Source organism: Oncorhynchus gorbuscha, linkage group LG26, assembly GCF_021184085.1.
Source record: "Oncorhynchus gorbuscha isolate QuinsamMale2020 ecotype Even-year linkage group LG26, OgorEven_v1.0, whole genome shotgun sequence".
Classification (NCBI taxonomy): Eukaryota; Metazoa; Chordata; class Actinopteri; order Salmoniformes; family Salmonidae; genus Oncorhynchus; species Oncorhynchus gorbuscha.
Window position 1 is genome coordinate 446,828 of NC_060198.1, and position 23,633 is coordinate 470,460.

The following is a 23,633-nucleotide window of genomic DNA, read 5'->3' on the forward strand; positions in this document are numbered from 1 at the left end:
CTGAATGAACGGAGCCAAGACTGGTTGTTTTGTGGATCCATGCCACAAGCATTTGACATTTCACATCCAGATTTAGATTTTTACTGGCTGTGACATTTTAATGGATTGAATCATGAAAATAATTCTGACGTGAGCCAAAGCACTGGGGTGTCTCAGGTCAAACTCCTGTCTGTGGTGATAAAACAGCTTTGTGAGCACAGACTGAGTTGTTTAAAGCACCCTTAAAATGTATTGGATCAAGAGTTGCTATCCAATCCTCCCAAAGCCCTGCTAAAATACATCAAATGTGTACAAACAGTTTTATAATGACAGTCACCTCAAATGCTTAATGACAGTTAATAACAGTATATCAGGGGCCTGCAACTCCGGTTCTGGACAGCCCATCCACATGGTGTGCAGGCTCTTGTTCCATCCCAGCACTAACACAGTGCAGCCCCCCCCCCCTGTTACCTGTTTACTGACGCTGTTCCTGTCTAGTTCCATGTCCGTTCTATATTAAATGTTTTACTCCCCGTACCTGCTTCGTCTCTCCAGCATCATTCCATGTGACAGAATGCAGCAGCCAACACACAAAGCATCGGGGAGTACTGGTGTTCCGGTTGGTATGGTGGCATACGCTCTGGGTCGCCACCAATGGAACCAGGGATCCCTAACACGTAACCCAAACAGGCTGTGTGGGTGTATAACAGTATAGCTCGCCACAACCTGGGCTCGAACCAGGGACCCTCTACACACATCAACCACAGTCACTCACGAAGCATCATTACCCATCGCGCCACAAAAGCCACGACCCTTGCAGAGCAAGGGGAACAACTACTTCTAGGTCTCAGAGCGAGTGACGTCACCGACTGAAACAATCTTAGCGCACAAAACCGCTAACGAGCTAGCCATTTCACATCGGTTACACGTGCGCCATCGTGCATAAATGTATTTGTCCCCCCACACCAAACGCGATCATGACACACAGGTTAAAATATCAAAACAAACTCTGAACCAATTACATTAATTTGGGGACAGGTCGAAAATAGTTAAACCTTTATGGCAATTTAGCTAGCTAGCTTGCACTTGCTAGCTAATTTTCCTATTTAGCTAGCTTGCTGTTGCTAGCTCATTTCTAATGGAATATAAATATTAAGTTGTTATTTTACCTGAAATGCACAAGGTCCTCTACTCTGACAATTAATCCACACATAAAGCGGTCAACTGAATAGTTTCTATTCATCTCTCCTCCTTCTAGGCTTTTTCTTCTCTTGACTTTATATTGCGATTGGCAACTTTCAAAAATTAGGTGCATTACCACCACCGACCTCGTTCCTCTTTCAGTCACCCACTTGGATGTAACCAATGAGATGGCACGTGAGTACTTACTTCTATAAATCAATGAGGAGATGGGAGAGGCAGGACTTGCAGCACAATCTGCATCCGGAATTGAACTGACTTCTATTTTAGCCCTTGGCAACACAGACGCTCGTTGGCTCGCGCGAGCAGTGTGGGTGCAATAATTGAATAATATAGATTTCGAAATGTATTCCATGTCTGTTCTATATGCCTGCCTCATGTCATTGTGTTTGTAGTATCTTAACACTTAGTACTTATTTATGTAATAAGAAAGACTTGGAATACAAGCAATTGAACTGGAGCTTCACATTTACTCAAACGAGTTAGTACCAGAAAAACATAGAACAACACTGCGCATGACCAAGGGTGCTCCCGCCTTAAAGGGGACATCAGTAATTAACAGAACATAACATTCCTTCTCTTATACAATCAGAGTTACTTTTACCAAACCACAACTGAAACATTTCCCAGAACTTGTTGTAGTTATTTTGCATCTTTCAATTTGAACTTGAACAGTTAGTTTTTGTTTGTTTATAAGTCTAGTCTGTCTGGTGGACGGTGCCTCGGATTGTCTGGAGGCTCCTGAACATCCTCAGTGTGTGCTTGTTCCATTATAGCTTCTGCTATAGCAGCACCTTCATCAACACATTCCCTTCTTTCAGCCTGGGGTCTCTTTACTGCCCCACCATCCTCTACAGTTCCCTGTGTGTCACTCTCAGGAACTCTCTGTGCCTGTTCTCTCTCGATTGTTGTGCTGTTTTCCGTGGAATGCATTTGGTTAATGTGACGCCGCCACATTATGTCTGGGCTCACTTGAACCTGGTAAGTTCTGGGTCCCGTTTGTGTGTGTACGGTCCCTCTTGTCCATTTCCCTCCTCTTCTGTAGTCTCGCACCATCACTTCCTGTCCTGTTTGGAGATGGCGCTCCCGGCCACCGGAGAGCATCTTGGCTTGTTTGTTCAGCACTTCATTACGCCTGTTTGGCTTCATGATGTCCAGCTGTGTGCGGAGAGGCCTCCCGAACATCAGTGCGGCTGGGCTTTCATTTGTCGTGGCATGTGGGGTGTTTCGGTAGGAGGCCAGGAACTTGGCCAGTTTTGTTTGCAAAGTCCCTTCGTCTCGTTTTGCTGCACGGAGTCCTTGCTTTAGGGTTTGCACAAAGCGTTCTGCCAGCCCATTGGTGGCAGGTTGGTATGGAGCTGAGGTTGAGTGTTTGATTCCATTTACTGTCATGAATCTTGTAAACTCGTCACTTACAAAAGCTTGCGCGTTGTCACTTACCAGCTGCAGTGGCAAACCGAAGCGTGCAAACGTTGTTCTGAGACACTCTATCGTCTGAGCTGAGGTGGAGGAGTCAGTGCAAAACACCTCTGGCCATTTGGAATGGGCATCCACTATAACCAGAAACATGTGCTTTTCGAAGGGACCAGCATAGTCCACATGAATTCTCTGCCATGGCTCTGCGGGCCATTCCCATGGGTGGACTGGGACAGGAGCAGGCATGTGAAGGGTTTCCAAACATCCGCTACAGTTCTTCGCCATGTTTTCTATCTGTTGATCCAGACCTGGCCACCAGAAGTGGCTCCTTGCGAGCAGCTTCATTTTGACAATTCCAACATGACCTTCATGTAATTTCTGCAAAACTAGATGTTGGCATTTCTGGGGTATGATGACTCTCATTCCCCACATCAAACATCCTTGGTACGTTGTCATTTTGTTTCTCCGTTGGAAATACGGAGTCAGCTCCTTTCTGCCAGTAGCTGGCCATCCTGACATGGTGTAGGTGTACACTTGTGACAAGGTCACATCTTTCCTTGTCTCCTGTTTGATAACTGTGCTTGTGACCGGTAGTGCCTCGAGCTGAGCGGTATGGAACATGTCCACTGCATCCACCCACCTGTTGCAAACTCTCCCCATTGAGCAGTGTAGACTATCATCATGGCATCCAAACGGTGACTACCAATATTACAAGTCTTTTCTTGTGTAAACTAGCGTGGCGTCTGTTACGGAGTCTAGTTGATAGGTAATCGACAAGCCGGACTGTTCCCCGGACTCCAGTTGTAGGGATTTGTACAATGCACAAACAAGGCTATTGAACCTGACATTGGTGTCTGTCGTTATTCCTTTATCTAACATATCATACTGAAACAACGTCTCACACTAAATTCTTCCGCTGATCTGTCGTTTGCTACACACTTCTTTGCGGAGAGAAAACTAGCGTCCGCGGACGTGGCGTAGTGTTTGTCCGGAGCATGGAGTCTGGGAAGCTAGGCAACATGTAGGCTGCTATCTTACTCGAAATAAAATCAAGTGCGATGGAACAACTTGGAGAGAGTGACTAAAATATCACTGTAAGCCTCCCAGGGACGTTGTGCCTCTAAGTGTTAAGAACTAACATCGTGGATTAATACTTTTGTATTGTATTACACTCTCTAATCGTTTTCTTACAGGAACATTTCAATGTGGGCCTGTCCATATAGGCCAATTCCCCTGACTGTAAAGGGTTAAAACTAGAATTAGATGTTTAGCTGGTCAGACCTGACATCCATAGCTCAGTCTATTCATTTGACGGGTTACATTTCTCCATTCTAATCCCTCAGCTGATGTGAAGGCTTTGTTGTTTTTGTTGGAATCCCAGATTGCTCCTTTAATTAAAGTACAATATTTTATGGTATGAAAAAGCTGTTTGCTGAGTAATAAATCCACAGTCACAAAGGAAGTGTATGTAGATCCACATGTTTTTAATCAATGCTCAACATTTCACCATGAAAACCATATTTTATGAAACACAGGAAAATGGTAAGACTTTGATCTTCAATACTTTGGTCTTGTTTATTCAGCAACCTCTTTTCCCTGTAAGAAGAAAGAAATAATATAGTGGATCAGTAATAATAATAAACATGATAAATATATGGATAGAATATAATGGATCAGTAATAATAATGAACATGATAAATATATGGATATAATATAATGGATCAGTAATAATAATCAACATGATAAATATATGGATAGAATATAATGGATCAGTAATAATAATCAACATGATAAATATATGGATATAATATAATGGATCAAGTCTTTAGTGCTCAGTACTCAGCTTGGATATTTGATGTTGAAGTACCAACTGAATAAATCTCATTAGATTGTTTAGCCCTTCCTGAAATGTTCTTCTTAGGGATCTTCAATACAGTTGAGTGTAAAAGGTCTGTATTGACCTCTGAGAAGACTGAATCATAGGTGGTGTTGATGTGGTCATATCTGAACATGAGTCAGGTATAGGATTAGAAGCAGTTCTGTACCTTTCCAGAGTCACGGGTCTTGGCTCTGAGCTTGTTGACCTGAGTCTCAGCGATGTCAGCACGCTCCTCAGCCTCTTCCAGCTCATGCTGAACCTTCCTGAACTTAGACATGTGCTGGTTTGCTGCTTCCTCCTGGGTGAGGAAAGGAGACGGAGAGCAGAACATCAGCATTTAAAGTTTGAAGCTTCAGGTAGGAAATTAATATTCTGTTTTTAAAGGTATTAAAAAAAACAAATGCAAAAAAGACAGATTTAGGATAACAATGTATACAGGGAGCTGGATGATACAGCAGAGGAAGTGAGTGGCAGAACAGGGGATCAAACCACTGCCTCCAGAAGGATCACTAGACCAACCCCCGGAGCAGCAAATTCATATTCAACCCCATCTCCATTATGTTGGTAACGAATAGGAGGCATTTAGAAATGTGTACAATTTCATCAGCAATTACTTGCACTATACTATCAATTGTCATTGTTGACTGATGTGCCGCAGCAACACTTACTTCAAACTACATTTTATGGACATTAAGTTTTATAATGTTTACTATGGATTTTTTTCTTTAATGTTTTTTTTCAGAGTATTTGACTAAGTCTGTGACTCACCGCTTCCTCAGAATGCCTCTTGTAGGCCTTCACTTTCATCTGCAGCTTATCTACCAGGTCCTGAAGTCTGCTAACGTTCTTCTTATCCTCCTCAGTCTGTGGGAGAAGATCAAACAATCAATGTCCCATAATTATATACACAAACCTCTCTGTGTAAGTATCAAGTGTGTGAAGAATGTACTTTCTCTTACCTGGTAAGTGAGCTCCTTGACTCTGCGCTCATACTTCCGGACTCCCTTGACTGCGTCTGCACCTCTTCTCTGCTCTGCCTCCACCTCAGTCTCGAGCTCACGCACCTTTGTGGAACAAATACATTTAGGCATTTGTTTGAGGTGGTGAAATCAGATGTAACAAATCTTGTAAAACAGGTAGAGTCTTCTACCCAGTCAAGGAGGCACAATTGTCTGTTCCTATGTAATTTTACAAGTGGTTCCCAACGTGCAATTTCAATTTTACATTTGTTTATTTTACATTTGATTATGTTTGCTAGCAACAACAGATGAAACTACCGAGGATCTGTGGAACAAGATTAGAAGGTCCAATACAATGTAATATTATTCATCCACTGTTTATGTTCTTAACCCCTAGATGTACAACATGGACCTGGGAGGCTCACAGGGATACTGGTATGCACGGTGTTACAACAATGACCAATTGTTTCAACTCAATTCTCATTTTATTTATAATACATTTGACTTTTTATACATTTTGGCATGCATTTAGCGGTGTATGATGCAGTACCAGTATGACCACTAGATGCCACTGTTTAAATGTTGTGAGCAGGGTTTGCCATGTTGCGGTTTTCCCAAAAAATTGGTCTACTTTGAAAACGATGTTGCGGGTTTTTAGGTAACTTCTAAATTACATTGCGGCGGCCATAGCATTTTTCTTTGAACTATATAGATGTAAACCAAGAGCTCCCGATTGGCGCAGCGGTCTAAGGCACTGCATCTCAGTGGTTGAGGCGTCACTACAGACTCCCTGGTTCGATTGCAGGCTGAAACTCAACCTGCGGTGATAAGGAGTCTCATAGTGCGGCGCCCAGTGTCGTCCGGGTTTGGCCGGTGTCGGCTGTAATTGTAAATAAGAATATGTTCTTTACTGACATGCCTATTTACATATATATTTTTTAACTGAACATGTTAAATAAATAAATATCAATAAAGCCCTTTGAATTGCGTGGAGGGCCAGATGGGTGTGCCTGCACGTCATAATAACTTCTTACCAGTTGTAGGTAGACAATTTAGATTGTCATTATGGAGACACCCATTTCCAACCCTTTTTCCATAAACATATTAACGCGCTAAAACTGATGTGCATCCAGAAATAAGGCGACAAAGCACAGGAGAACGACTTTAGGCGCTCTAGAGCGCATTAGATACATTTGGTCGGAGGTGGTTTAAAACAACATTCTGATGTCGACGTTGTTTATAACAAGCAAAATATTTTACATGTACAGTTCTTGGGTCTGGAGTGCTGCGCGAGTGGATATTTTAGACTAGGAAAAGTCTAAAATAGTCCACAATGAAACTAACATTAAATGTAGCCATTAATTTGCCGATTAATTTCAATGCCTATATAGGGTACTGTAGCCTACAATTTGATACAATAAATATGTAGAAATGACGACATCACGGGAGTAATTGCAAATCAATTTGTGCCACTTGTGTAGCCTACATAGTGCTGGCAAAATTATTTAATAAATAGCGTTGTATTCCCATTCAATTATCAATGACCATGTCTAGTTACTTAAATGTGATGTTGAAAATTGTGATCAGGGTCACAATTCTATAGTAATTAGTTGTTGAGAGAATGCATTCGACAGTCAGTCAGATTAGGCTACAGGTTAAAAAAAAGTTCTCTCAATTTTCATCCCTCAAACTCTACTGTTGGAATGATCTATGCACATACGCATAAGGGATTTATTGACAATCATTGCAGTCAAACAAGTTAACATCCATTTATTTAAAAATGCCTGGCGAATTTATTTATATTTTCTCTTGCAACATATTTCCTTTATCAGTCACATTAGCTCACAATAATGATGATTTAAATGTGCCAACTCCTCTCTTGCTGTTGAATTATTATTTTTGGCTTGTTTTCAGGCCTTGGGTCGTCATTGGTCTAGACATTTTGGCTGAGCCTGACAAACCTGGTTGTGACGTGACTTCAATTATGGGCTCGCGCTGTTGACAGAAGTTTGTCAAGTGAGTCAACAGCAAGACAAAAGCAGCTAAATTAATACATTTTTGATGTATTTATTTTGAATGTAAGCAAATGGAGAAGCACCATATTTCAGTGTAATGTTTCCGGGGTATGTACATATGTTTGTTGAGATTTTATGTTTTTATGAACTTATGAAAGTGCTCTAGCCTACAAGCTAATTTAGCCGTTAGCCTTCTAGCTGGTAGCTCCGCATAGCAACGCTAGCTTCCCTAGTAACGGCCCTTTTGCAGCAGAGTGAATGAGACATGAAGCTGATCTAGAGAGAGAGGGAAATTAAACAACTGTAACTAGATGTAAATCAAATATTACTATGAGATGAATTGGATGAATGTGTGTTTATGTATCAGAAATTGTATTATTATTATAATTATTATTGATTCTATTAATTGAATAGCAGTTTAGAGGAAATGTACAAGCCTAAATGAAACAACTAGATAAATACATTTTTTTATGTCTTCAATTTATTTGAAGGTCTTGGTTCCAATTCTTCTCAACTCCACTGCATAAGTGTAACACATTCCCAACGTTTTTAATTTGGACATAATTACACTGTAACTATTTGTATTGAACCTTTATTTAACTAGGTAAGTCAGATAAGAACACATACTTATTTACAATGATGGCCTACCAAAAGACAAAAGACCTCTGTGGGGACAGGGGCTGGGATTAAAAATGTCAAAATAAATAACATATAAATATAGGACAAAACACACATCAACGATAACTGAGACAACACAACGCTACATACAGAGAGACAAATTTAAGCTGTATAATGTTATTTATTAGGGTCCGAGACTTGATTAGTCCAACCATGCACTGCAGAAGTAATAGTAAAACTGCTTGGAAGCTATGTTTTATCACACTCTCATGTAGGAATTGTCTTCTGATATTATGAAGGCGTCCCTGATCACAAAATGGGTCCCCAATGCAAAGAAGTTTGGGACCCCCTGATCGAGAAAAGTCATGACACAATGCTCCTTTGTATTTTACATGATCAAATACGTTTCCAGCAATCAGTCTTTCAATCCACCCTAATCCACCCTGCTGGTAACTCACCCTGGACTCCAGTTTCTGGAGCTGCTTCTTGCCTCCCTTCATGGCCAGATTCTCAGCCTCATCCAGGCGGTGCTGCAGGTCCTTGACTGTGATCTCCAGGTTCTTCTTCATCCTCTCCAGGTGAGAACTGGTGTCCTGCTCCTTCTTCAGCTCCTCAGCCATCATGGCCGCCTGGAATAGTAGTTTGTTTAATTTAAGGACCAATTGGCAAAAATCATAACGTTCCTCTGAGATCTTTGTTGTTCTTAACCAGCCCAGCTACCATTGTCACATGGGGACAAGTCAAGTTGATGTAATTCAAGGACTCACATCAGTGATTGCCTTCTTGGCCTTCTCCTCTGCATTCCTGGCCTCCTGGACGATGTCGTCCACCTCTCCCTGCACCTGCACCAGGTCAGTCTCCAGCTTCTTCTTGGTGTTCAGAAGGCTGGTGTTCTGAAGGAGGAAACAAGACGATTTGTTTTACTTCCAAGAGATCTTGCAAGTCACAAGCCTGAAATTATGAAAGTCTAAGAGCAAGAACTGTTGAATTCCAGGTGTGTGTAAACGGTATGCTTGGTTGATTTTAATTAGAAATGGCTTTTGACCCATACCTGGGAGTGCAGCAGTCCAACACGCTCGCTGGCGTCTACCAGCTCAGTCTCAGCCACTTTGCGGCCTCTCTCTGTCTGCTCCAGAGCAACTCTCAGCTCCTCGATTTCAGCCACCATCAGACCGTTTCTGCGCTCCACCATGGCTGCCTGCTCCTTCATGTCTTCTGCGACGCGGACGGCATCGTCAAGGTGCAATTGCGCATCCTGTGGTTCACAATGACATAGGTTCATTAGGACTTGTGGATGAAGGGTGATAGGATGGGCTATAAAAATGTTCATTGTGAAGAATTTACTCAATATCCCTACCTTTCTACAGTATATAGTTCAATCTATTCAAATCCTCTGTTCTATTATTTTCCAGATTCACAAACAAATCCCTCTCCATGTTCAGGTGTTTGAGCCTGATGTCCCAGTCCCTTTACCTTGAGCTGTCCCTGGACGTTCCTCAGCTGTTTCTGGGCCTCAGAGGCCTGCCTGTTGGAGTGGCTCAGCTGGATCTCCATCTCGTTCAGGTCTCCCTCCATCTTCTTCTTCACCCTCAGGGCATCATTCCTGCTCCTGATCTCAGAGTCCAGGGTGCTCTGCATGGAGTCAACCACCCTCTGGCTGTTCCTCTTGATCTGCTCCATCTCCTCGTCCTTCTCAGCGATCTTCCTGTCCACCTCACCCTTGATCTGGTTCAGCTCCAGCTGCACACGCAGAATCTTGGATTCCTCGTGCTCCAGTGTTCCCTGGACAAACAGAGGCAGTCAGGCCAATTGTGTTTAATACATTTGTATGTATATAACACAAGGATGTAAATATATATATATATATGACTACAATAAACTCCAATACAGGGATTATTGGACTGTAGCTGGCGTTGGCTAGTGTAACAGTGCTTTCCCCATCAAACAGCTGTAGTTTGTACCTCAGCCTCCTCCAGAGCGGTCTGGATCTCAGACTTCTCTGTCTCCACGGTCTTCTTGGCCTTCTCCAGCTCATGGATGCTCTTGCCAGTCTCTCCGATCTGCTCAGTCAGGTCAGAGATTTCCTCTGCACACACACACACACACACACAAGAGCAGTTTAGACTTAGGAGATTTTCAGTGGATATCGCCAATGCACTGAAGTTGACATTGAATCATAGTGAATTTAATAACAGCAATTAATATTGCTAATGAAACATGAGCCAAATAGATTTGCTGTCAAATGCTCACGTTGCAGGTTCTTGTTCTCTCTCTTCAGAGTCTCCAGATGATCCAGAGCCTCCTCGTAGGAGTTCTTCATCTTGAAGAGCTCAGTGCTCATAGATCGAGCCTCCTTCTGAGCTCCTTCCAGCTCAGCCTGGCCCTCCTCATACTTCTGCTTCCACTCTGCCAGAACCTAGCGAAATACATGAGAATTTCATCATAAGTCATTGATGAAGAGTTTTGAATCAGAAATATGCTACAATTGTACTACAATTGATCATATAGCAGTCAGTAAATATCAGCCTATGGTAAGGTTTATTCATTTTCACCTTGTCAAAGTTCCTCTGCTTCTTGTCGAGGTTGGCGGCCAATGCGTTGGCTCTCTCAACATCAATCATGAGGTCCTCCACCTCTCCCTGCAGCCTCTGCTTGGTCTTCTCCAGGGAGGCGCACTTGGAGTTGGTCGCCTCAATGGTCTCCTCAGCATCCTGCAGACGCTGGGCCAGCTTCTTCCTATTGGACAATAGAGGTCGGTTTTACAGTTTGAAAGAAATGTTAAATCATATACTGACCCCATCATATACCACCCTCACCATCAATACCCTATATTATAGTTTTGCTGATCTGTGGGACTCACTTGGCCTCCTCCAGCTCCTCTGTGCGCTGGATAGCATCAGTTTCATACTTAGTCCTCCACTGAGCCACCTCACTGTTGGCCTTGGACATGCCGCGTTGCAGCTCTGCCTTGGCCTCCTGCTCCTCCTCAAACTGCTCCCTCAGGAGGTCACAGTCATGGCGGGCGGACTGGACACCGTGGGCCAGTGCGTTTTTAGCCTGTGAGAAAGAAAGACAAAATGCAAAGAGAGATGAGAGAGAAAGCCAAACAAATGACAGAAGGGGTCTCTGAGGATGGAGACAGTAGGGGTCTCTGAGGATGGAGAGACAGTAGGAGTCTCTGAGGATGGAGAGACAGTAGGAGTCTCTGAGGATGGAGAGACAGTAGGAGTCTGAGGGTGGTATAGTCACTGTCTATGTAAATATATGGCTCTAAACCTTCCATCTTGGGTCCCTTACCTTGACTTCCTCCTCAATCGCCCTCTTCAGCTCCTCCACCTGCTGGGTGAAGGCCTGTTTTCCTCTGGTCAGCTGAGACACCAGGGCTTCCTTCTCCTCCAGCTGGCGGCCAAACTCACCTGCAGGGACAGAGGGCCATCTTGTTAATGACATCTCTGTTTTCTAAGATTGAAAATGTATTTTAATGTATCATCGGGCAATGTTGTTCAGTGGTGAATAGTACAATAGAAACTATGTGGACCAGTGGAGGCTCCTCAGAAGAAGTGGATACAGCCCACATTACTTTGTGTTTTACTGAAGGAAAGCATTGGGTTGCTGTTCATTGTTGATGGTACCATTTTCTGTCAGGAGTCTGGCCCTCTGTCCGCTGATGTCGTTGACCTGGCGAACATTCTCATCATTCTTAGTCTTCAGCTCACTCAGCTGGTCCTCAAGAGTACGGCACATCTTCTCCAGATTGCCCTGTTAGTGAAACATGTTCCATCATTACTTTATATATGTGACTCCTGTCAACTTCAGTTCACTTGAATGGTAATGTAGTTGACCCTCTTCAACACTGCTTGATCAAAACATCACTACTCACCTTAGCCTTGGCGACGGCCTCCATGTTGCTGGAGAGGTCATCAATCTCCATCTTGTATTCGCTCTTCTCCTTCTCCAGCTTCTGCTTGACACGCTGCAGGTTGTCGATCTGCTCCCCGAGCTCAGCCACACTGTCGGCCTGCTTCTTGCGCAGAGCGGCGGCTGTGGCCTCATGCTGCAGGGTGGACTCTTCAAGATCACGACGCAGCTTCTGGAACTCAGCCTCACGCTTCTTGTTCATCTCAATCTGAGCAGCTGTGGCGCCTCCGGCCTCCTCCAGCCTCTCGCTGATCTCCTCAAGTTCCCTGGAGAGATCGGCCCTCTGCTTCTCAACCTTAGCCCTGGCAGCACGCTCAGCCTCAATTTCCTCCTCCAGCTCCTCAATACGGGCCTAGAACAGGGGTAGGAGCAGGGAGATGAACACTACAATACAGTTGAAACAATTGAAACTCACAAAATTATAATAGTATGTATTTTTTTCGTAAATGTGTTACGACAAGGATAATTACACTAATTTATTCAGCAGACAGCGTTCCATGCAGGAACAAAAACCACAATGTTAATAAGCACCATCTTTACAACTTTTGGAAGCACTAGTAAACAGCATCACCTTCCAACCTACTCAGCCATCAGAAGCCACCGGGAAAAATGTCTGCTTCCAGAATAATGTTGTTAAGGGACTGATTCAAGTCTGTCCTTTTCTGTACTGGAGCTTATATCATGTACTGTACCTGGAGTTCCTTGATCTTCTTCTGCAGCTGAGCTCCCAGAGACTGTTCATCCTCAACCTTGCTGAGGAGCTGGGTGGTCTCAAACTCCTTCCTAAGAAACACAAATAGGTTGATTGCAGAGTTAGTTTTGGTTCGATAGTGTAAAGGGAGAGTATTATACCATTCACTTTGCTTTTAAGAATCTCCATGGAAATGCTAATTCATAATAACAAGTATTAGCCAAGAACAACCATTTGTACCAGTTGTATGTCTTCGCATCCAGTATGAAGGAAGTTAGAAGTCATTTTGCTAGCCAACGCTTACTAGCATGCTAGCAGTTACCATATAATTCCAGTCATTGCGCTAACAGTTAGCAACTTCAAACTGCATGCAGAGATGTAAAAATGGTATTCACAAGTTCATCTGGCTCTGGGGAAGTAGATAAAGGGCTTCCAAAATCCTGAAGTATCTCTTTAAGAATCACATGTAAATGCTGATTCACAATTACAATAATTCGTCAAAAACAACCATTATAGCAGGTAATACTGTAGTCATTTGTTTGTGTTTACTTCTTGATTTTCTCATCAGCTTGCTGCTTGTCATTCTCCAGGTCCATTATGGACTCCTGGGCCAGTTTCAGATCTCCCTCCAGCTTTCTCTTGGCTCTCTCAAGGTCCATACGGAGCTTCTTCTCTTGCTCCAGAGAACCCTCAAGCTAGAAGATAAAAACACATATATTATTAAAATCTAAACAACTGAAGATAATATCATCTTACATACTATCATGGCCAAAATGTCAAACTCCACTCACGTCATCCACTTGCTGTTCCAGCTTGGTCTTGGCCTTGGTCAGAGTGTTGACTTTGTCCTCCTCTGCCTGCAGGTCATCCAGTGTCTGCTGGTGGGCCTCTTGGAGGGCTTTCTTCTCCTTGGTCAGCTTGGCAACACTCTCATCCATAGACGCCATCTCCTCTGTCAGGTTTTTAACCTGTAAATGGCCACAACATAATTATACTTCACCATAAAGGGGAGATTTAGTTTGTTATATATTACATTCATTTAATTTAGATTAGAAATGCCTCAACAATTACTGCACTGTAGATTCAACACTAGATGGGAAGTAACCCACAACTGAAATTCTACTATTGTGTCTTCATTGTTCCTGCACCCACAATACAACTTGAATTCCATTTCTGTTAAGCTATGTTTTGAGTTGATTATTGTTTGGTTAGACTGTCTATGGTAAAACACAAGACCTTGTTTTCAGTGGCGTGCTTCTCCTTCTCCACTTTGGCCAGGGTGAGCTCCAGGTCATCAATGTCCTTCTTCAGCTCAGAGCACTCATCCTCCAGCTTCCTCTTCTTGGCAGTCAACTCAGCATTGATCTCCTCCTCATCCTCCAGCCTCTCGGTCGTCTCTTTGAGCTTGGCCTCCAGCTGGATCTTGCTCTTGATGAGCCCCTCGCACCTTTCCTCAGCATCGTTCAGACTCTCTCCTTCCTGGTTTCAGAACAGGAGGAAGAATCAGATGCCTCACTTTAGTGAAAGATGTCAGAGCAAATCAATAGAAATTCATGAAACATACACAGCATATAATATGGGCAATATAAATGTGAGTTGGCCACATACTTCACAGAGTGTTTTTGTGTTTCTATTCATGTGTGTTTAAATGTGCCCTCCTGAAGGTCGTTGCTGACTCACAGATGCTATTTGGAGCGACAGGTCGTTCTTCTCCTGCGTCAGGGCCACCAACTTCTCCTCCATTTGCTTCTTTGTGGCCAGAGCCTTGGCCAGGTCTGTCGTCATCTTCTCATAGTTCTCCTTCATGTTGGCCAGCTCCTTCTCAGTCTCAGCGCTCTGCAGCAGGGGCTTGATCTTGAAGTACAACTTCATCCATGGCCAGGTTTTGACATTCATGAATGAGCGGATGTTGTACTGGATGGCGAAGATGGAATCTCTGGTTGACAGAAAGGACAGAGTGACATGGTGAGTGACATGCTTAAAGCTACATTCTGGGATTAGATGAACAACAAAACAGAACCACCTGCCACTGTTTGTTTACAGCTGAGGAAGGGGGTGAGGGACATGTAACCCCTCCTAAATTCATAGACCGTGGTCTAGATGCAAGGCGGGTCATTCATTTTAAGCTGAATGAGACATTTTATATACTTCAAGAATGAATATTTAAATGCCACACATTTAAATGACAATTGAACATCCAAATCCCAAACTGCAGCTATAAAGCTAGAATCCTTAGTTGCTATATCCATTTCTGGACTAACTGAATTCACCCAAAAGCTTTAGTAGAGAATTATAAGATGTACCTTCTCATTCTGAAGAACTCACAGCATGTACAGTATGTAATTAAATGCATTAGATACAGGTGGTTGACAGAAAGCTTTGCCAAGATGTCTACTATTCCTCACCTTCTCTCCATCATCTTGGTGAACTCTCTCCTCATGAGGAATCCACGGCTGAGAGCCTGGACCATGCCGACCAGAGTGGCCAGCTTCTCATCTCTCATCTCCTCCAGGACACCCAGCAGACCGGCTTTGAAGAACACCTGAGACACAGGTTAACATGGTCAATGGAACCACAGATGGTGACAGATAGAAAGGGAACAAACCACTAGATTGATTTAAACAACATGAACTTTTACAAACACACCATGGGATGGGTTGTTTCCAAGTTGTTAGTTATTGTACAGTTGTAGATTAATAATGTACACAGATACAGATAACTGCAGCCATACCACTCTAACACAATGCACATGATGATGAGTTTAGTTTCCCTTCTATACTTGTGATGCATGAATTTGAAGTAAAACACTACAATTTTCCATTAGTTAACTGAAGAAGAATTCATTGAAGTTGTGTTTTGACTGACCTTGGTGTGTCCAAACTTGTAATCCTCGTGATTCACATCAATGGACCCAAGCAGCTTCTCAGAAGCCTTCTTGTTGTCCATGAACTGGCCCTCAGGGATGACACTGGCATTCAGTACTTTGTACCTGAATGAGGAGACATTTTTAACATGTCAAGTTTTAATAGGTTGGTTATATTTCGTAAAAGGTAAGCCTGTTCTGATGCCGGGAAAACCCTTGGAGCAGATATTTTATGTGGTGTGTGTGTGTGTGTGTGTGTGTGTGTGTGTGTGTGTGTGTGTGTGTGTGTGTGTGTGTGTGTGTGTGTGTGTGTGTGTGTGTGTGTGTGTGTGTGTGTGTGTGTGTGTGTGTGTGTGTGTGTGTGTGTGTGTGTGTGTACCTCTGTTTGAAGTCAGCATAGATGATTCTGCTGGGGAAGCCCTTTCTGCAGATCCTGATACCCTCCAGTACACCATTACACCTGAGCTGGTGGATAACCAGGAAGTTCTCCATCAGACCTGGTAAAACAAAACAAGTCTCTTTTAATACTAATAAACAGGTTATAGATTGGGATCGTTAAGGTTACTGATACTGTACTGATAAGATGACATATTTAACTCAATATTTCTTGTACCTGGAGTCTTTGACTCATTGGGGATCAGGCAGCGCACAAAGTGAGGATGAGTGCTCCTCAAGTTGGTCATCAGCTTATGTAAGTTCTCCTGTAAGAGGGTTACAAACCATGTTCTCATTTATGATAATCAATGCACCTTTTGAAGGACTGAATAAGCACATTTCAAAAGCTCACCCTGAACTGGGAGGACACAGTCTGCATGGAACCACCCTTCTTCTTGCCTCCTTTCTTGGCTTTATCTGTTAAAATGGGGAAAGTAAAAGATAACTAGAAAAGTACATTTCCTAGAGCGGGTGGAATAATAGAAAAATAATAAGAATATGTAAGAAATCTAGAGTGGTCTTGTCTTCAGCAAGCACACTAATTATAAACCAGAGAATCTCTGGTTAACTTCACACTTATCTAGAGGCAAATGCTGCCAATGAGATTGTGTAAAATAAGACCAATTGTATGATTAAATTAACCAAGTGTATTAGTAAATCCACACAGTGATTAACCCCGAGAAATTGTGATACATTCAAAGACTTTAAAGAACATTTAGATCGGAGTTGTAACTAGTGCTTAATTATTTTGATGTGATGCCAGTCTTACCCTCAGGTGGGGCAGCAGGATACAGGGCAGCCAGAATTTTGACTGCGGACTTCCCGTACAGTTGACAAACTGAGTCGTTCAGGGGATCCTTGTTCTTCTCCAGCCACCCAGTGATGTTGTAGTCCACAGTTCCGGCGTAGTGCACCAGGGAGAAGTGGGCCTCTGCCTTGCCTTTGGCAGGCTTGGGCTTCTCAAACGCCTGTGTTTTGCCAAGATGCTGGGCGTACAGCTTGTCCTTGAAGGTGGTGTCTGAAGACTTGGGGAACATGCACTCCTCTTCAAGGATGGAGAAGATGCCCAATGGCTTTACGAAAAGAGATGTATATCAAATTAGTGATATTTACATTTAGGATCACATTTATTCCTTTAGTAAACATGCTGTTATAGGATTATATTCATTTAGAGGCACATAATAGGAAACATATTGAGATCTCAACAGTCAGATGCTGATAATATCTCACACAGCGTTCCATTTGAGCTTTGCTGTTGAGGTCCATTATAATCCTCACAGACATCTTACCTTCTCAATAAGCTCAATGCAGGCAGCCAAGTCCATACCGAAGTCAATGAAGGCCCAGACGATTCCCTCCTTCTTGTACTCCTCTTGCTCCAGGACGAACATGGTGTGGTTGAAAAACTGTTGCAGTTTCTCATTGGTGAAGTTGATGCACAGCTGCTCCATGCTGTTGTACTGTTGATGAAGTTTTAAAAGGGATAATTTCATCATACAAGTTTGTAATCCATCTCAATCACATCTAATTGTCTTGTTTTGGTCTCATACTCACATCAAAGATCTCAAACCCGGCAATGTCAAGCACACCGATATAGAACTGCCTTGGATTCTTGGTGTCCAACATCTCATTGATCCGGATGACCATCCACAAGAACATCCTCTCATAGATGGACTTGGCCAGAGCACTGACTGAGTTATTAACCTGCAATGATATTACCTCAAATTAATATATGATATTGACCATGTCCAGTAATAAGGTGATACGAGCTTGGAAAAAACAACATCACTATTCAAAAAAGCATAGCACTCATCTCCACAAAGATTCCTGTGCTCAGAAAATGTTAGATGCTGTGTTTGGCCGCCTTACCTGAGCCACAGTCTGTCCCTTGGTCACATACTCGTTGCCGACCTTCACTCTGGGGTAGCACAGAGCCTTCAACATCTCAGCTGAGTTCAGGCCCAGCAGGTAGGCGATTTTATCAGCCACTGGAGAGAGAACCAACAACAACAGACTCAGGGACACAAGATCACTTGTTTATGATGTCACACTGACAAAATAGTTTGGTCAAATCATATCCGAATGTAGTATTTTGGTCTCCAAACTGATCTCCTGCCTGACTTTCATGTGGCACTGTCTGTCTTAGGTATTCTATTTTATGTTGGGGAATGGGACTAATGCTCTACATATTTTATATCTATGAGTGGGACTCACCCTCTGTGCCGTCTGGCTCGGCCTGCTCCTCACGCTGCTTCTGCTTGAATTTCAAGTTTCCATGGTGCACTACAGCTCCTGTCAGCTTGTAGATGCCAAGCTTCTCTTCATTAGTGAAGCCCAGGATTGTAATGGCATCCTGACATTAAAGAGGAAGTACAACAGAGATGAACTGAACTGTAATTTTCTCAGTTACACTACAGTTCTGGGCTCACTCTGTAGGAGTAAGCGCTTAGACATAGAGACAGATATGACAAAATAGAGTAAGGACAGGTGTACATTAGACCACAAACAGGAAGCAGACAGGAAACCAAGGATTAAACAGACATAAGTGTAATGGCCGAAGCCATACGTGCTTTACTGTGCATAAGGGCTTAGGGCAAAGAGGAGGAGGTGACCCTTAAATACATGATCTATTATGGAATGAGCAGGACACCATTATAAAGATTAGATAGAGAGGAGCAAACATAAGTGTTTAGGGTAAAGGCCATAAGTGTTTAGGGTAAAGGCCATAAGTGTTTAGGGTAAAGGCCATAAGTGTTTAGGGTAAAGGCCATAAGTGTTTAGGGTAAAGGCCATAAGTGTTTAGGGTAAAGGCCATAAGTGTTTAGGGTAAAGGCCATAAGTGTTTAAAGGCCATACAGTGTTTATTAAAGTAAAAGGTAAAGGCCATAAGTGTTTAGGGTAAAGGCCATAAGTGTTTAGGGTAAAGGCCATAAGTGTTTAGGGTAAAGGCCATAAGTGTTTAGGGTAAAGGCCATAAGTGTTTAGGGTAAAGGCCATAAGTGTTTAGGGTAAAGGCCATAAGTGTTTAGGGTAAAGGCCATAAGTGTTTAGGGTAAAGGCCATAAGTGTTTAGGGTAAAGGCCATAAGTGTTTAGGGTTATAAGTGTTTAGTGGGTAAAGGCCATAAGTGTTTAGGGTAAAGGCCATAAGTGTTTAGGGTAAAGGCCATAAGTGTTTTAAAGGCCATAAGTGTTTAGTGGGTAAAGGCCATAAGTGTTTAGGGTAAAGGCCATAAGTGTTTAGGGTAAAGGCCATAAGTGCTTAGGGTAAAGGCCATAAGTGCTTAGGGTAAAGGCCATAAGTGTTTAGGGTAAAGGCCATAAGTGTTTAGGGTAAAGGCCATAAGTGTTTAGGGTAAAGGACATAATTGCTTGGGTTAAAGGCCATAAGTGCTTAGGGTAAAATAGACATATATTAATTTTAGGACACGAGAGGGTCCTGCCACCATTGTACTCTAATCAAGAGCGGATACAGGCATTTTTGGGCATGAACAAGCAGGAAGTCTGGACTGAAAGATAATTGTGGCAGATGACCTGAGGGAAGTACATTCATTAACATATGGAATGGACTCATATGCTGTATGTGTATAAATACAGAGCCAGTGCTCTGGGAAAGTGTGTGTTCCGCGGACCATCTTGGCTTCTGATATACTTGTATTAAAAGCCTATATTGAATCCACAAGTTCTTGTAAGTGTTATATTTTGAAACGATCCTCCACGACAACTCCAGAACGAATGTGATGAATAGATATGACTCTGTGCCGACACATTAGTGATGGAAACACAAAAGGAGTTTTACACAGTTCCACAGGGCACTTAGCTCTCTTATGGAAGCCTTACATGACGAAATGTGAAGTTATGAAGAGTGGCTTGAGGCACATGCCTAACTAACACAAGTCATTTGTCCCATGTAGCTCAGTTGGTAGAGCAGGACACTTGCTACCCCAGGGTTGTGGGTTCAAATCCCACGGGGGACCAGTATGAAAATGTATGCACTCACTTACAGTAAGTCTCTCTGGATAATGGAGTCTCCTAAATGACTAAATTGTAAATAAAAAATCATACATTCTCAGCTGCTACCAACTTTTAATTGCACAGTACATTCAGTGTGTATGGTGATCCTATCCATTCTATATCTAGAGTTTGGTTAAAACCCTTTGTTTGACTCACATCTGTGGCATCCAACTCTTCATTGTCGTTGATGCTGGCCACAGTGATCTGTCCCTGACTGCACATGGGGAAGTCGTAGGGGTTGGTGGTGATGAGCGCCAATTCTGTGGACAACAAAGAACAGCTTGTCAGTTAAATATCTTAGAATTCTGCTCTCCTACCTTTACAGTATCTCTCCCTCCTTTACTCAATAGATGGACTCAATAATACATGTAGTATATAATGAATAATATCAAAAGAGGAGACTGAGACTTGTGGACTAGTGCATCGCAGTGTATAACTTTATAGATATTTCCCAAAGACCTGACCCATGTCTAGATGCCTTGTTACCTTGGATATAATCATTGTAATAGTATTAGTAGTGTGGACTATGAATATTTTTAGCAAGTTCCACAGATGGGGGTGGGAGTAATTTCCCCTGAACCTCTACTTTGTCGTACCAACTATCTCAGGTTTGTGGCCTGTCATCATCTGGAAGAAGATGTGGTAGCCTCTCTCATCGGGCAGCTGGAAGGACACTCTGGACTTCTCCAGCAGATCTGGGAGAGAAAGTTTTAGTGACACAAGGAGAATGAGAAAGAGAGAGAGAACATGAGATAACATTTCATGATATAATCTCCCCAAAAAAGTATTTGAATTTAGGAAAGAATTGAGAAACAATCAAAACCAACTCACAGGTCTCAATGTCAGCTTTAGCCAGTTTACCAGCTTGGAAGTGAATCCTGATGAATTTACCCTGTAGTAGAGCATGGGGGTTATAAATAGGTCAGCAAATTAATCAACATTTTAATTTGAAGACTCTTTTAAATGTTACAGTTTGTTGGACATCTATTGATTTAACAAAAGGGAACAACTGAAATAAATGTTTCCAATATGAGGTATCTTCCACAGTGTGCCCTTCATACTTACAAAGCGAGACGAGTTGTCGTTCCTCACTGTCTTGGCATTACCGTAAGACTCCAGCAGAGGGTTAGCTGCAATGATCTGATCCTCAAGAGACCCCTGATTGAGACAAACACAAGTTGCTCAGAAACTGGGAAAGTGTTCAAGTTTGTTTTCGCTCGATTGCTTGAACAAATTTCTTGAAACATGATTCACAGCTGGAAAAAAAGTTTGCTCAGAAAACCAAACTGAAATGTGATTAAAAATCAAACATAAGAACAACTTACCTGCATTTTGTTGGGGTCTGCTTCCTTCTTGCCACCAGACACTGCAATGGTGGCAAAGTACTGGATGACACGCTTGGTGTTGACAGTCTTTCCTGCACCGGATTCTCCACTGGTTTATATGACAGAGAAAGAGGGGTTTTAGTTACATGTTTGAGTGTCAGATTGGCTTTCACTAAGAAATAGCGTAGAAAAATACACTGTTAACCTGTGTTCTGACATAAGTCTTTAACAAATAATCCTTCTAATCGACTCGTTATTACACAGAACCTGATGCTCTAATCCATTCATATTGTCATGTATTTCATCACACCAACTGACCCAACTTATTACAATAAAACACTTTCTCAAGTGACATTTTAGTAAACAACTTACGTAATCAGGACGGACTGGTTCTCCTTATCTGGAACCAAAAAAAACACATTGCTTATCATACTCAAAACACATGGGGACATTATTGTATTCATTGCATCATCATGAATTTCAATTTGGAGCATTTTCCATTCAAGGTTAGTGAAATCAGATATTCCCAGCAAACTTATTACCTAGACTAGAAAACAGTAGATACAAACCTCTCTGAGGTATATTTTAATCCATCCATCCATCGGCACTTGTGGACATTTTTATGTATTGGTCTGTCTATCCATGTGAGAGACGCAGACTCGGTCTCAACCTTTCAGTCTTTACTGAAGAATAGGGCTTTGGTCTGTAAAAATTGCTTTATAAATAAATGTGATTGATTGATCCAACCATTCATCCATGAGATATCGTACCAATCATCATGAACTGAAAGGCGTTGTCAGAGACGGAGAAGATATGGGGTGGAGCCTCCATCCTCTTCTTCCCTCTGTAGGCGTTGACAACCTCTTCGTCGTACACAGGGAGCCACTTGTAGGGGTTCACCGTGGCACAGAAGAGCCCAGAGTAGGTCTGGATGAAAGCATAATGAGTTTAGGAGATTAACAAAGTCAGATGTACTTTTACCTGGATTTATGTGAGGATGTGGGTGTACTTTGGTAAACTGATGTGGGTTTACTGTATTGATATGTTTTGGTTTCTACCTTTCATTTATGTGTAGTACTGTATGTGTATATTTAGTATGTTGATGTGTGTGTGTTTGTATGTGCAGGTTTCTTACATAGATCATCCATGCTGCATAACGCTCTTTGAGGTTATACAACACAGAGGCTTCATTCAGGTAGGTCATCATGGCCATGTCCTCAATCTTGTCGTACTTAGGGGGGTTCATCTCATAGATGTCTGCAACTTTGAACTCTTTTCCTTCCTGAAACAGTCAGAAATCTAGATTACAACACAGGTCAAAGTGGACATGACTGAATGCTTTTTGCTCATTAAATAGAAGTATAATCAGTAACAAAATGCATACCCACATTAATCCAACTACTTTTTCTACCACCCACTGACACATAACTGTTTTTTTTACTAGTCAATAACAAACAATCCATGCCATTTTTAAATAGCAGCGATGAAAATGATGTACTTGAAGGTTATATTCTGCTTACAAAAAACATTAGTATTTCATTGTTGTTGCATTTCGTAGATTTTAAAATAATTAAGAGTACACATACTTGAATTTGAATACTTTTCAGATCAGGCTTACCTCCTTAGTGCCGTCAGGTTTCGTGACTGTTACAGTACACTTCCCTTCTGTCCTGGCAGTGACCAGACCCTTAAGGTACAGCTCCACCTTGTCTGCCACATAGCAGGCGTTCTTTGAATCAAAGGGTGTGGCTTGTGCCTCCATCCGCTCCTTCTCAGATTTACGGAGGTATATGGCAGCCTTGCCGTAGATTTGCATCTCAGCGTCCGTACTCATGGTGACGGATAACTAGGAAAGAGATAAAACAAGAAACATGATTGACTCTGTGGTGCTTCCTCCCCAGTCAACAGAGTTAGGTGAGCGGTATCTCTCAGAATATTCTCATCACTTTTTATGTGAAGACTCAGACCATGTCTCACCTTCTTTTTCCCTCCTACAGATGAATGTGTACTTCTTGGAGGACCCTGTCAAACACTAGAGTGTTGTGAAAACACACATAACCAAAGCCTTATCAATTAGCCCCGAATGGCTAGAAAACATGTAACTCAATCATTACAGCCATGTCAAATTCAACTACAGTTGCAACTGATATCTTTTATTTTTCTATTGGCAACTCACTTTACTACACATTCTTTCAGGGATTCAAATAAATTCCCATAAAACCCAGTTACATTCTAGAACACCCTTTCAAGTGCAGGAGCACCACTTTGACTGTAAATGAACGTTACCAATTTGAAATAAAACACATTTATTAAAGTAAAACA

At 42.3% G+C, this 23,633-nt stretch overlaps 1 protein-coding gene across 1 annotated transcript; it reads right to left on the reverse strand.

The window, feature by feature from the left end:
* Positions 1 to 4,058: 4,058 nt before the first annotated feature.
* LOC124015639 (myosin heavy chain, fast skeletal muscle-like) lies at positions 4,059 to 23,343 on the reverse strand. The gene is made up of 40 exons (XM_046331008.1): positions 23,289 to 23,343; positions 22,930 to 23,157; positions 22,447 to 22,593; positions 22,082 to 22,238; positions 21,684 to 21,711; positions 21,312 to 21,420; positions 21,052 to 21,144; positions 20,818 to 20,878; positions 20,583 to 20,681; positions 20,143 to 20,246; positions 18,188 to 18,326; positions 17,843 to 17,961; positions 17,528 to 17,677; positions 17,263 to 17,433; positions 16,743 to 17,046; positions 16,326 to 16,390; positions 16,152 to 16,239; positions 15,918 to 16,035; positions 15,541 to 15,664; positions 15,081 to 15,217; positions 14,356 to 14,611; positions 13,912 to 14,154; positions 13,467 to 13,643; positions 13,225 to 13,370; positions 12,677 to 12,767; positions 11,947 to 12,336; positions 11,699 to 11,825; positions 11,364 to 11,482; positions 10,927 to 11,123; positions 10,619 to 10,802; positions 10,317 to 10,482; positions 10,028 to 10,152; positions 9,540 to 9,848; positions 9,118 to 9,321; positions 8,834 to 8,959; positions 8,525 to 8,695; positions 5,434 to 5,538; positions 5,243 to 5,338; positions 4,641 to 4,772; positions 4,059 to 4,191 (listed from the first exon to the last, which is right to left on the reverse strand). The coding sequence occupies exons 2-40, from the start codon at positions 23,143 to 23,145 to the stop codon at positions 4,171 to 4,173; spliced, it is 5,814 nt and encodes a 1,937-aa protein (XP_046186964.1). The 5' UTR covers positions 23,146 to 23,157; positions 23,289 to 23,343; the 3' UTR covers positions 4,059 to 4,170.
* Positions 23,344 to 23,633: the final 290 nt, after the last annotated feature.